The sequence below is a fragment of the Castor canadensis genome, chromosome 19 (assembly GCF_047511655.1).
Source record: "Castor canadensis chromosome 19, mCasCan1.hap1v2, whole genome shotgun sequence".
Taxonomy (NCBI): Eukaryota; Metazoa; Chordata; class Mammalia; order Rodentia; family Castoridae; genus Castor; species Castor canadensis.
Genome location: NC_133404.1, coordinates 4,849,455 through 4,863,310, shown reverse-complemented (window position 1 = coordinate 4,863,310; position 13,856 = coordinate 4,849,455). Strand labels below are relative to the sequence as shown.

Sequence of the window (13,856 nt, the reverse complement as noted above, 5' to 3'; positions counted from 1 at the left end):
CCACTGTGTGTTTATGGGGCTTGGGTGGGCAAGGAGTATTCCAGCCGCATGCTGGGCTGGGAACTGGGTGGGGGCTGAGAGAACTCCTCACTGTGACCCTTTGGGTGGGGAAAACTGGGGTCCCCACGATGCTTCCCCTTGAGCAGTGTGGAAGGTTTTGGCCGAAGACACTTCAGGAATGATGGCGAAAGGCATGTGAATGCAGGTGTGGAGGTGAAGGGGTGCCACACTGGGGGATCAAGAAGGCTGTGCTAATGGCAGCAGACCAAGTCTGCAGAGGGGAAGGGGGACTGAAGCAAATTGCAGTCCCTTCCCCTACTAGGGGTTTGGTGGAGGTAGGGGAATGTGTAAATAAGGAAGATGAGCTGAGTGTGGCCCACCATGGAGCTTCAGGCTACAGGGAAAATATGGCCCCGGCACAGATCTGGATCAATGACTGCAAGAAATACCCCACACGCACATTGGTCCACTCCACTGTAGCCTCACACACACACACAAGCTCGAGGTGGGACCAGGGAGCTCAAACCCACCTTCCAGGCTGCCCAAGAAGGCCAAAGAGTGTAACGCTGTGCCCCTTGCAACCCACTGAAAATGCCTTCCTGGACCTGTGACAAAAACTAGAGGGTCACAGGGAGGAGGACCCAGATTTTACCTTTGCCCTTGGCAAGGGAACAGTCACAATGGAGTGACTGATCAGGCTGGGTCACAGGACATCCAGGTCTATGTGGGCCAAAGGAGGGAGCTTGGTTCATATTGGGGTTGAGAGAACGTTCAGGAAGACTTCCTGGAGGAGGTGAAGTATGAGACACATCTCAAAGACAGACTTAGCCAAATGAGGAATGAGGAGGTGTGCACAGACTGGGAACAACATAAGTAAAGGTGCAGAGGGTGGCACATCATGGAGCATTAAGTTAGCAGTTCCAAGAAGGCTTGGAGGAGCCATTGGGGGGGGGGGCGTCTATAAATAGCTGCCCCAGACTTCACCCTGAGGGCACTGGGGACTTCAGAAGACTGTGGCACAGGGGAGTAGCTAGTTCACTAGGCACAACTGTTCCCATGCCACCCTGGGACAGCCTGTAGGTCCAACCCTACCCCAAGAAGCTGAGCCTGCTCAGTTGTAATGAAGCTGAGACAGCAGGCCCCAAGTCAGGGTAGGATCACCAAGTCTGAGATCATCGATCCAAGGGACCCCTAAGCAACTGAACGCTGTCCTGCTCTGCTATTTGATTTTTGAGACAGCTGAAGCCCAGAGATGGGCAGTGACTTACCCAAGGTACCACAGCACATGGGATCTGGCTCATCCTGCCATTTTCCATCAGATGTGGAGTCATCCTTGATCCAGGCTAGTGACATCAATTCAGCCAGAGCTGCAAGTTGATGGCGAATTGGGGGGAGGGGGGGATGGGGAGATGGCCCTGACTGTGGGCCAGAAGGTGGGGGAGGGCGCTGGCCAGCAGCCAGGGCTCACAGCTGCTACCCCAGACTCCCTGACCTCCTGCCTCTACTTTGCTGAGTTCAACATTCCTGGGGGTGCTGGGCAGAGGTGCAGAGCCTCCCTTCTAGGTCACTGTCCCTTTGTGCACACTCCCAATCTTGAAGGGGGCAGGATAGAGGGAGTAGGGGGCTATCTCTGACCCAGAATGGGTCTGGGGTTCTGCAGAGCCTCCAGGATCTAACCAATCCATATGCTTCTTGTATCCCACCCTGCTCTGTGGACAAAGTTCCTACAGGGGCCTGTAGTCCTCACCTGGACTTCCTCTCAGAAGACCACTTCCACAGTCATTTGCCTTGGCTTCTCCCTCAAGTCTTATCCTCCTAGCCTTAGTCTCTCTCCCTTGTCCTGTGTCCCCTGGCTCCCTCTCTGTCTCCCTTCTTCCTCTTGCACCACCTGTACCCCTTTCCTCTCCTAAAACCTCTTCCAGAAGAGGACAGGGAGGAGGGGCTACAACCCAGACCCTTCATTGCCTTGCCCCTTTCAAAATGCCTCTCAAGGCCATTGCTGACACAAAGCACTGTCAGGGTCACCAGGAAAGTCTCTGTAATGTCAGGCTTCCAGCCCCTTTTGTCCTGTGGGCTGATATGGAAGGAGGAAATATATACCCAGCCGCAGTCCACCCCTGGGCCACCCCTCCCATGCCATCTGCAACACAGTCTTTGCGTGTGCCACAGGCCCCTGTCCTGTGCAGGCACAACTGCCACCCCCGTGTGACCATCCTGATTCTCCTTGATAAGGACTCCTACATCCAGACAAAATTGCAGGCAGACAGCAGGGGACATAAAAAATGCTGTTTATTTCTCTGCCACCCCCAGGTGGCTGGCCTCTTCAGAGAGGCAGGTTACAGGTGCATACTTGGAGAGAAAGGAAGGTCAGGAGTCCAGGGCACAGGCTGAGTGAGGAAGGGTGAGAGCAGAGAGAGGCTCAGCCTTCCAGGAGTCCCATGCCTTCATCAGGAAACATCAAGGGGTCAGGAGAGCTGAGCAGGACATTCAGAGTCTCCAGCCTCCCTAGCCACTGGTCCCACCCTCTTCCCTCTCCTGTGCATCCTCTCAGCTCCTTCCCAGCCATGCCCCAGCAACCCACCTGCACAGCCCTCGCCAGCTGTCAGTCCCAGTGCCTAGAACTCCCAGTGGGTTTAGGGCATTGCCCTGTTAGCATGCACCCCCAATGGGACATGGGCAATACTGTTAGCAGCAATTAGCCCCAGAGACTGAGTTCTGGGATGGAGTTCTATCCTAGTCACTAGCTCTGAGCATGCCTAGCAGTTGGGGTGGTGAGTGTTCCAAAAGAGCTTAGAAGAGGAGGTAGGAAAATGTGAGGTCCTCCAGTGCCAGCTCAGGCTCTGCCCACTCCAGACCCCATGGCATTGACCAGGCCAGGGGAGGAGTTGAGGAGGCCCTGGGGCTGCCCCAGCCAGCCTGGGCAGGGTGTGGCTAGAAGCAGGCCAGGAAGAGGACAAGGAGGAGACTCAGGCCCAGTAGGAGAAAGTCTGGGAGCCACTGCCCAGGGCCTCCTGCTCCTACTACTGCAGCCTCTGGGCTCCCAGCGCGGCTGAGATAGATGATCACTAGGTTGTCCTCTGGCCCAGATGGCTGTACCTCATTGTCAACTGTGTAACAGCCCTTGCCCTCAACCGCTTTGCCGTGGAACCTGTGCCCCAGCGCGTCCTCACCCCCCTCACCTGGTGTGGCCAGGGCTACATTCACAGAGCTCTCGGCACTGCCCAGCTCATTGGTGGCCAGGCAGCTGTAGGTGCCCTCCTCCAGCTTGCCAAAGCCAGGGATGAGTAGGCTGCCATTGGCAAAGGCCTGAAAGCGTGGAGGGCCGCTGGTCAGTAGGGCATCAGGCAGGGCACGCCCATCCGCACCCACATTGGGACTGGCGATCTCGACAGTGCCACTGGGGGTTTGAATGTGCCAGTGAAGCTGGGGCGCTGGCTGCCCATCCACGTCGCAGTGGAGTGCCAGCACAAAGCCAGGTCGCAGCTCTGCCCCATCCTGGCTTGGCTGGTAGCTGAGCTGCACTGAAGGTGCTGAGCAAGGCAAGGGTGGCAGGCGGCCCAGTGGGGTACCCTTGAGCACGTGGGGTGAAGTACATGCGATGTTGTCCTGCTCCGGGATGGACACGGCTGTGGCCAGGGCCCATGTCTTGAACCACAGGATGCCACAGGTGCAGTCAAAGGGATTGTCATTGATTTGCAGATGGGACAGTGCGGTAAGCGGCTTGAAGGTGCCTTCAGCCAGCGCGTGGAGGCGGTTGTGGTTGAGCTGCAGTGAGCGCAGGGCACGGAGGCTACGGAAGGCATCCTGGGGTATGAAGGCCAGCTCGTTGCTGTCCATCTTGAGCAACTGGAGGGCACTGAGGTTGTGCAGGTCACTCCAGGCAAAGTCAGAGATGAGGTTGTGGCTGAGGTCCAAACTCTTGAGATGACCCAGAGGGGCCAGGGCACCGGCGGCCACCGTACGGATCTCATTGTGGGCTAGCCACAGTGACTGCAACAGGGGCACCTCCCTGAAGGCGCCCTCTGGCAAAGCTGGCAGCCGGTTGGCCGAGAGGCTCAGTGTGGTCACATTGGCCGGGAAGCCAGGTGGCACAGCCTCCAGGTCACGGTAGGCGCAGTCGGCGATCTGGAAGCCGTATTTCTGCCCACAGTCACAGGGCTCGGGACAGGCTTGTGTCAGACCCAGAAGAACTGCCCAGCACAGCAGGCGCATCCCCAGCATTGTACCTCCTGCAGGGTGGGACAGGTCACCCAGGTGAGCATGCAGAGCTGCAGAAGGGCCTTGTCCCTTCCCAGGACCCCAGCCTAACACTATTCCCCATTGGGAGATCCTGCCCCACATAATCCAGCCAAAACCCAACACCACCTAGTACCCCACCCCCATTCTGCAGAAGGGGAAAGTGAGGCCGAGGGAAACGCCAGGACTTGCCAAGGTCACACAGCCAAGCACGGTGAAGACAGGATGGAAGAGGACCCCAGCTTCTCGTCTGAACCAGGAGCTCCCTTTGCCTCGGCCTGTTCCTAGCTGACTTTATGACTCGAAATCTGTTTTCCAGCAGCCCCCCCCCTCCCCCAGCACTTCACAGAAACTCCTCCTGCCCTCCCACATCCTGGCTGCAGCCCCTCCCATCAGAGCCCCCCCATAGGTATGTTATGCCCCGGCTCAGACAAGGCCCCTTGTGCAGTGCACACCACCCCTGTCCACGCCCACACTCCTCTGGCTGTGACCACAGCAGACACCAGGCCCTTTCTACAGAATCACACCGGGGCCTGTTCTGTTCAAACCACGCCAGGCAGCTGCCTAAATAAACCCCACGAGGACCTTTCAGCTGACTCCAGGGAGGCCAGAGGCTCAACCCAAATGCAGCTGGAAGTTCCGGGGTTGTGGTTGTCCAAGAAGTTGATGCTCCCTGGATGACTCTGAGCAAGGGACTGTCCCAAGAACCTCGAACCAACAAAGACATACCAAAAGGGAACCAGCCCTGGTGTCTGACAGGCCTCCACCTCCTGGCCCTAGGAACCCGCTTCTCCCTGACTTACCTTCAAACTATTCTTCCTTAGCCAACCGGAGCCTCTTCTAAGATGGAACCAAGAAAAAACAAAGGAGCAAGTTGTCCAGAGAGTCTGCAAGGCCAGGGAGCCCAAGGCAGGACTAGGATATGATGAAAGGAGAAGCCTGGTGCTGTCCCACCTTCAGCTTGCAGGCCTGTGCCCACCCTGCCCACACAGGGGCCACAGGGAGAAAGCTGGGCAGCCTGCACACTCCTCCCTCCAGCAAACCAGCCGTTAACTCTACCACAACAGCGACCTGTGTTTCATAAGTGACACCAGAAACTGGAGGGGGAAGGAGGCCAAATTTTTTGGGTTGTGTTTTCTCTCTCTCTCTCTCACTCACTCACTTTTAGCAGCTTCTCCTTCCTTAAAGACACAGCACAGTCTGGACAGGACCCAAAAGAAAGATGAGGCCAGAGCGTTTGTATGGGGGAAGGGTGAGAAATTGGATCTTATGGAGGGAGGGAAGCTTGTAACCTCCCTTCAAATGGACAAGGAGTGGCTTCTTCCTCCCAGGCAGGCTGTGCGTGTGTTTGCGTGTGTTGGGAGGTGCGTGAACGGGTTTTGGACGGGTTTTGGAGGAGGGTGTATATTACTGTGTGTGAAGTTTGCATGTGTTAGGTTTGAGACTGTGTGCAAGAGAGAATTTGTGTGCGTTTGAAAATGTTTGAGTGTGTGGTGAATGTAACATCTTCGTGCGGGTGTGAGGGTGGTTTGTGTGTGGACGTGAACGTGTGTCTTTGTGTGGGTCTGTCTTGGTGTGTGTGAGTTTGTGTGCTGAAGTGTGTATTTGTGTATCTCAGTGAAAAGCTGAGAAGGCCGAAGTGTAGGCTCCAACCCTGCAGTGAGAAGCCAAAATGTTGGGCGTGTTTTTTTAAGCAAATATATCCTGCTGGCTAAAGCTGAGCTGGATGTTGTCCTGGGAGTGAGCGCCCCAGCTGCAATCCCAGCCTCACACTGAGCTGGGTGGGGAGGGGCAGGAGGCAGGCAGAGGACAGGAAGCCAGCTCAGAGCTGGGGAAGAAAAACTAAGACAGGAACCAGCAGGGGCTTCAGTGTCCCTGGCTGGATTCTGGGCCGGATTCAGGTGTGCAGAGAGGTTCCATTGCTCACCCGGCACGTGGAATGAGGCTGAGAGATCTGTGGCCCCACAGTGACTGATGTATGTCCCACAGTTGGTGCTGGACACCTATGATGTCATCTTGACCCTCTGGGCTCCACCGTCCCTGCCCCATGTGAAAGGGGTGTGCATTTCCAGGGTGTACCTCCGAACTGAAGAGCCCAGAGGAGTGAAAGTGGAGAGATAAAGAAGCCCACATCAAGGGAGACGGAGGAGAGCCCAGAGATGAGGAAGACCCAGAAAAGAACTTTGTAGGCTGGATAAATGCCCTCCAGAGTAAGCCCTCATACCACCTCGGTAGTCCTCCCCAAGCTTCCCGTGCATTAACCTGCTGAGTTCTGCTCATGACTCAACTTACCCTCTTGGCAAGAGCAAGGTCAGGCAGGTATCATCTGTGGCTAAAAGGGTCTAAAGATCCTAATGCCAGCTCATTACATCTCTTCCCTGACACCAAACAAGATTGCAGAAGACCAGTGTGGTGGCTGCAGATGCCCAGGTCTGGTGATGGGGACATTATAGTCTAATTTAGATCCCCCCTTTGCAGATGAAGCACCTCTGGTATTATTCCTACTGTGCCAGAGAGTTTCTGGGAAAGTTCTGTATTGGGGTGAGTCAACCAGAAGCTAGAAGTGTAATATGTATGGCCTCAGTGTCAGTCAAGGAGGGAGTCCTGGGGGCGGAGGCTTCACTGGGCTTCACCCTCACAAAGGCTGTACCACCAGTCTCATCTCTAGAGAATCCAAGGAGTTCACAATCCCCACACTGTCCTCTCCTCCAAAACACATCAGGGTCAGAGTGCACCCATCCTCCTCAACCCTCAGCCTGTCCGACTGTGGTTGGCTCCTCTGTCATATCCATTAAACATCTCATCAGAGCAGCCATTCTGACACTAAGTCTGAAGCCGGTCTCCCCATTAATTGCTCTCACAGACCCCCATTTGTCTTTCATGGCTCTTGATATAATCTGCGGTGATTTATTCCTGCTTGTTTCGTGTGTGAAGAGATCCCAAAGGAAGTGTTACCAGGTAGGAAGCGCATGAGGGCAGCCACCTTGTCCTCTCCCAGTTGCTGTTGATACTTGGCACAGAGAAAGGGGTTCAATAAATGTCCCTTGGTTGAATGAAAGGTGAGGCGGATGGTCATCAGATGCTAGAAATGAGCGTGCATTAGGGCTTATCTGTTCCTCCTCCTTGTGACACAGATGGGGACTTTGGGTCCAGGCTGGGGGACAGATGTGCCCAAGTTCCTTATTAGGAGGACATTTCCAAGAAGGTTGCCTACAATGTAGAAGATTCACACTGTTAGGTGGCGAGTGCGTCACTGGCTTCCCCAGGGGTAAGAGGCCCTGGCCCCTCATTCCTCTTCATCAGAGCCCTTGAGAGCAGCCAAACTCCAGGTTATCTCCCAGAACCCCACTTCTGTTGAGAGCAGAAGTGAAAGGGACCAGCCCACTCAGGCAGAAGGGAAAGTGCACCTATCAGTCACTGAAGGTCTTTCCAGCTTCCCAGGTCCCACCACTGCCTGCAGGGTGTGGCTGTGCCCGGCTGCCACACAGGAGAAGAGCCAACAGAGCTGAGTGGACCTCAACTGAGTGCCACAGGACCCTCCATGGTGTTTCATGATGGGAGCCGTGGACCCACCCCCTCAGAAGAGCCTGAGGAGCAGTTGTATGTCCCCCCCCCCCCAAGACTAGGGGCTTATTATCTACTGGCCGTCCCCAACTGAAGCTCTCCTTGCAAAGCCCACCTCCACTGGACATACACAGCAGGCTAGGATGCCAGCCAGAAGGCACCCCAGGTCGCCATGGCTCGGGCCCTTGGTGGGGGCCTACAGTGAGTATGTGGAACCTTCATTGTCTGCAGATCACAAACCTGGAGGCCCAGGACTGGGGAACCCATCTCAGACCCTCGAGCTCCCTACATCTTCCTGGGTCTTCAGCAGTCTTGTGGCAGGGAAAGGGAGAATTGAGGGGTACAGAAGGGGAAGAAAGGGAGCCAGATTTGGGGCCCCCAATCCTTTCAGCCCCTGTCCTGGCTCCTTGGGTTCTCAGGCAACTTGTAGCGTAACCAACCATCTGCCCTGGTTTGCCTGAGCCTGATGGGTTTTGGGGATTTGCAGTGCTAACATCTGGCAGGCCCAGGAAAACCAAACCTGGACAGTTGTACACCTTAGCAGCAGAGGTGGTTCTCATTTCCTCCTTGACTTGTCCACTTCCCCCTTTCCTGCTCTGCAGAGGCTCAGCCCTCTCTCCTTCCCTTACTGCTTCCCTTTCCTTGAGTCCTGCCAACCAGAGTGGTCAGTCCCATCATTGCTGGGGCTGCTCAGTTGGACAACCCCCACTCCAGGGAGGCCTGGGGCTGCTGGCAGCACCACATCAGTTTTTCCTGGAAGGCACAAAGAGATCCTAAAGAGAAAACGGAGAGAGTGGGACAGAGCTCAGCAAAGAGAAAGAACTGGAGAGAAAGGGATGGGAATGAGAGAGCAACCTGGAGAAAAAGAGGGGAAAACAGAATCAGAGCCAGCTGGAGAACATGGGGACAGATTGGGGTGGAGGGATGGAAGTGGACAAAGATAGTGAGGGGAAAGGCCCAGAAAGTGAGATGGAGAAAGGGTGACAGATATTGAAATAACCAGACAGGTGCTGCTACAATGCATACTCAGCTGTGCTGTGGGTTAGCCATCCTCCCCACAGAGGGCCAGAGTCCATCTCTGTCCCCAGCCCACGAGCCCTCCACACTGCTTGCTGGAATAATTGGGAGGGAACTCGGCTCCCTCCTGGTGGGACTTGTTTAAGCCGTGGGCCTCCAGGGAGGGCAGATGGGATTGAGGAAAGAACCCTGGACTGGTGCATGTGATTGTGTCAGCACACACATGTGAAGGGGATACATGCAGATCTGCATATCACTTTCCATTTTCTGGACTTCAGTTTCTCTGTCACAAGTGGGACTTGGTATAAAGCCCTCCAGTCCCAGAATTCTGCCATTTCAGAGTTTCTCATGAATGTCTGTGAACGCATGTGTTCTTGCATGCTATTCCTGTCTGCATGTTTGCGGAGGGTGAGCCTGTGCTTGCACGTGCATCCACATGTGTGGGTATTGTGTGTGCATCAGAGGTCGTGGGTCCAGAAGGCAGTGCCCATACCATCTTCTGTCCTGTGTAGGCCTTGGTCCGGAGGCCCCAGCTGACACTACACAAGGTGACCGTATCCCATTTCCTCCCCACTCTCCACATACCTCTTGTCACCACTTGGGTGGGGGGCCCTTTCCCTCCCTCCAGGGTCTCTGACCTTGGGAATCAGGATGAGCCTGTGGTTGGTCAGCACCTGGTTACTGCTCTCATCTCACCCACTGCTGCTCTCTGTCCTTGCTCACTGAGTCCAGTCCCTACATCACCAGCTTCCACCTTGAGGTGCTGCTCTTGCTCTTCTCTCAGGTTGAACACTGTCCCCTCATATTTGCAGGACTCACTTCCTCTCGTCCTTTAAAAGAAAGAAGAAGAAAGAAAAAAAAAAGAGGAAAAAAAAAGATTTGTTCAAATGCCAAGTTCCTAGGAAGGGCCTCCCAGGCATTCCATATAAACAGCCCTTATTCTTATTTGTCTTTCTCAGCCATTCTCCACTAATAAGATCTATTAGTGTGTTTTTCTTCTGTCTGCCCAATCTGAGTGTGAGCCCCATGTGGGTGGGGACCTGGTTCTGTTCACTGCTGCCCCTCCTCCCCCTGCCAGGCCTGGCAAGGGCCTGCCACTTGGTGGATGTTCAATAAATAGTTGTTGAATGACTGAATGAAGACTGGCCTCTGGTCTCCAGCAGGAAGCCTTTACCTAAACCACCCAGCGACTCCTCAGCCCCACTCCCTGAGTGTCACTGCCTCCCTCTCACTGCCCTCTCCTAACCCCACCCTTGCCACCTGCCACTAGCTCCTGCTGTTCCCCTTGGTCCTCAAGGACCTTCCTCAGCAGTCACTGGGGCATATTTCCCAGGAATCCTTTTGTTCTTCCCCCAAGCTGGTCCTGCAGTCTCCAGGAACGCAGCCCTGGCCACGCCCAGGGCACACTGCAAGTTTCTAGCTTTATCCCCAGTCCAAAGGCTCAGCTTCACACTGGCTCCAGAGTTCCAGGACCAGGATCCTGTCCTATGTGTGCTGAAGAGGATAAGGGCCTTGTTAAGAGTCACAGTGCAAGGCCAGGATTAGGTCTGGGCACAGGTTGATGGCTGGGGGCAGTAGTTTATCCCCTGTGGATGAAGCAGGTCTGGAATAGGAGCATAGCAAGAGGCCATTTGCAGAGAGAAATGGGGAGAGGGGGGCAGAATGAGATGGGGAGGCAGAAATATAAACAGATCATGATGGAAAGGCCCAGGATGGCCCGGAGGAAGGGCAGATTCTCACTGACAGTAGAGAGCCATGTGGCATAACAGATACCTGCTTGTCATTAACAGGTCGGGCTGCACCATGCTCCTGTCACCAACCACCAGACCCAGGCTGCAGACAGGGCTTGACTTCTCCCAACTCAAGGGGCTACTAGGAGGTACAGGTGGGAGCACCAGGCTGGAGACAGGGGAAAGCGGGGTTCTGGCTGAGACTGTTGGCCATGGGGAGGATAGGACAGCAAGGCTGTGCTGATCTCAGTCCAGGGACCTCCTGCGAGAAACAAGAAGAGAAGGCAGCAGTTGGTTGGTCTAGGGAGTTGGCATTGGCTGCAGAGGCCTCTGGGAGGGCAGCCCAGGGCAGGACCCCATGCTGCACAGCCTCAGAGGGTTGTAGACATTCTGAGAAGGGAGGAGAGAGTTGGAAATCAGGGAGATGCCAGGGAGCAAGGGGACTTCAACAGTTTCTCCAAGTTTTACCTAAGTGTAGCATGCAAATAGTAAAACAGGAAATCAGACAAGCTTGTAACAAAACACACCAGTTCCCTCTCTCCCATCCTTCCCTTCCTCTCTTCATTCCCCAGAGGAAACAACTTCTAGTGGTTTCTGTTTTTCCCTCTGTCATGGTTATACTTTTCCGGCCTGCAGGGTCTGGGGTAAGGGTGCAGTGGGACATGCCTAAATAATTAAAATACATCCTATAAACCATTCAATATCTCTTGTTCTCTTACCTTGACAAATATGCCTTCACGATCACCTGCAAGGCCATGTTCAAATTTCAAATTCCTTGTGTCCTTGGAAGGGGGTACATTTTGGATAGAGAGGGGAGACAGAGTGAAGACACAGGGAAGAATGCCAGAGGAAAACAGAAGGCAGCTGTTGCAGTGATGCATTTAGACCCAAGAAGCACCAAAGATGACCAGCAAACCAGCAGACACTGGGGGAAAGGCAGGGAGTAGACTGTTCCTTAAGGCGCATAGGTGGAACCAACCCAGCTGCCATCTTGGTTTCATACTCAAGGCATCTAGAACTGTGAGACAACAAATTTGTATTGGTTGAGTCACCCAGTTTGGGGTACATAGTTATGGCAGCCCTAACCAATGAATAATAAAGTTTCACTTTGCTTATATGGTGTCCCTTTATCCCTCCTTACTCCACTTGGTTTTTGCTAGTTAAAATATTCTTGATTCTTTGATTGATTACCTTTGAGCTCTAAATGTTGCCTCTTCCTTCCTTCTCCAGACACTGGAGATACAATCTGATTATTTCCCACTATGTAAAATGAGAGGCTTAATCACTCCTGCCTGTCCTCTTCTATTCTTCTGCTTCTCATAGTCTTACATTTTAAAAGATGATAATAGATGCTATTCTGAAGTCATAATTATTATGGGTGCATTTTGTCTATAGATTGACTCTAAAAGTTTTAAAAAGAATCAATAAAACAATATTACATTCTTGTGCCATTGTGAGTACAGTTCACAGCCACTGCTGAGCTCAGGAATATCAAAGGATTACATTTTCTTCCCTCCTGATCCAAAGTCATAATGCCCAGGCCACCCAGAAGGGGTTCTTAGTACTAAGGTCAAATGTATTCAGTTTAATTATGCACCATAAATTGCTTAAAGGCATGGCCTGCCCTGTCTCATTTGCTTTAGATTGGTGCTATGGCTTCTTTTGTATAGCTTTTGATTTTCCTGAAGTTTCTAATTGCTTTCTTTATTCTCATTGTCACAAGTACAATATGACTTCACCAATACTAAAAATAACCCAGCTTTTGTACATCTCCTTGTGCTGACTTTACCTGACACTAAAAGCACCTACTTTCCTTAATTACGTGCCTTATTGACATATGAGCTGTTCTGTTTATTTTTGGTTTACAAAGCACTGGGAGCTCTTTGAAACCCCCAAATCTTCTCAGCTCTAGTACCCAAAATGAGGCTAGACTTTAGAAGACATCTAATTAAAGAGTCTGCATGGAGTTTCATTCTCTTTGCTGATGTGAGTTCTTCATGACCATCGTAGAATTCCATCCACACGGGGACCTTCTCATTCCAAGGAAGTCTATCTGCTTTGGGAAAATTTCAGTTATTGTCTTCTTGAACAGTTCTATCTTTGACACTCAGCGCTGCTCTAACAAAATTCCTGGGACTGGGGAATTTAGAAAAAACAGAAGTTTATTTTGCTACAGTTCTGGAGGCTGGGAAGGCCAAGATTCACGCCTCAGCAGGTTCATTGTCCAGTGAGGTCTGCTCTCTGTTTCCAAGATGGCACCTTGTTGTGGGGTCCTCTGGAAAGGAGGAACACTGGGTTCTCACACTTTTGGATGAGAGGGGTGAATTCCCTCCATCAGCCCTTCTATAATGGTTCCTAATCTTGCTCCTGAGGGCAGAGCCCGTGACTCAATCACCTCCTAAAGGCCCCATTTCTTAATACTGCTGCATTGGACTTAAGGTTCAAAGTGAATTTTGGAGAAGACACTCATTCAAACCACAGCAAACTCCATCCATTATTAGACACATGGTTCTGTCCTCTGAGGAGCTGGGGCGGAGAGGGGAGGGATAGGACACAGTTCTATTTATCTTTATCTTCCTCCTTTAAGATAATCCCTTTGTCCAATGTCCACAGATGAGAAGGAAGGGTTCTCTTTCACCTACCATTCTCCCCAGTGTCTCCTGTTGCTGTGCACTTCGCCTACAACCCAGGAAGCCTGATTCCCAAGGTAGAAGATAGTCTGCGGGGGGAGTGTCTTCAAGACAAACTTCTCTTTAGGGTGTGAGACCCACTAGGCTGGGGCAGCAGCACCCATGAAACCCTGACTCTACTCATGCACTTCTGGTATCCTCTAGTTTTTGGTTAGAGGAGGAATAGAAAACAATTCAATTATATCTTTATTTTTAGTACTGAAGGAAGGAATTTTTTAAAAATTGCATCCATCCTTCTTTATATCCCTTGTATAGGCAAGGCCCTTGGTAAATACAACTCCTTACAATCACAAAAAGTGGACACTTTCATTGCCCATCCTAGAAAAAGAACATTGAAATTCAGATCAAGAAATTTATTAATGTCCCTTTGGTTAGAAAATAAGGGATGAGAGTCCAAACTCATATCTCTAATTCTTCTTCTCATTCTTCCATTCCAAAGAGAGGCCACACAGACTGGATAGGATTGGCTTCAGCAGCAAAGGGTAGGACTGGAGACACAAGGGAGAATTTGACCAACATCCTGAGCGCCCCCAGAGGGCCAGTGGGAGCTAGAATGTAGGAAGGGAGTGAGGACCAGACAGCCTGATGGCTCTTCTCCTGTGTGCGTCTAGGAGCCGGT

General features: G+C 52.5%; 1 protein-coding gene across 2 annotated transcripts; it reads right to left on the bottom strand.

Annotated features, from left to right (window-relative positions):
• Positions 1 to 2,272: 2,272 nt before the first annotated feature.
• On the bottom strand, positions 2,273 to 5,429 carry Islr (immunoglobulin superfamily containing leucine rich repeat). 2 transcript variants are annotated; one of them, XM_020165623.2, is made up of 2 exons: positions 5,040 to 5,429; positions 2,273 to 4,229 (listed from the first exon to the last, which is right to left on the bottom strand). In XM_020165623.2, the coding sequence occupies exon 2, from the start codon at positions 4,219 to 4,221 to the stop codon at positions 2,932 to 2,934; it is 1,290 nt and encodes a 429-aa protein (XP_020021212.1). In that variant the 5' UTR covers positions 4,222 to 4,229; positions 5,040 to 5,429; the 3' UTR covers positions 2,273 to 2,931. The 2 variants fall into 2 exon arrangements, with proteins under 2 accessions (XP_020021212.1, XP_073917702.1); XM_074061601.1 differs by lacking the exon at positions 5,040 to 5,429 and adding an exon at positions 4,429 to 4,541.
• Between the last annotated feature and the right edge of the window lie 8,427 nt (positions 5,430 to 13,856).

Bases quoted from the DNA above. Each gene is read 5' to 3' on its own strand.
- Islr (XM_020165623.2), bottom strand. From the start codon at position 4,221: ATGCTGGGGATGCGCCTGCTGTGCTGGGCAGTTCTTCTGGGTCTGACA.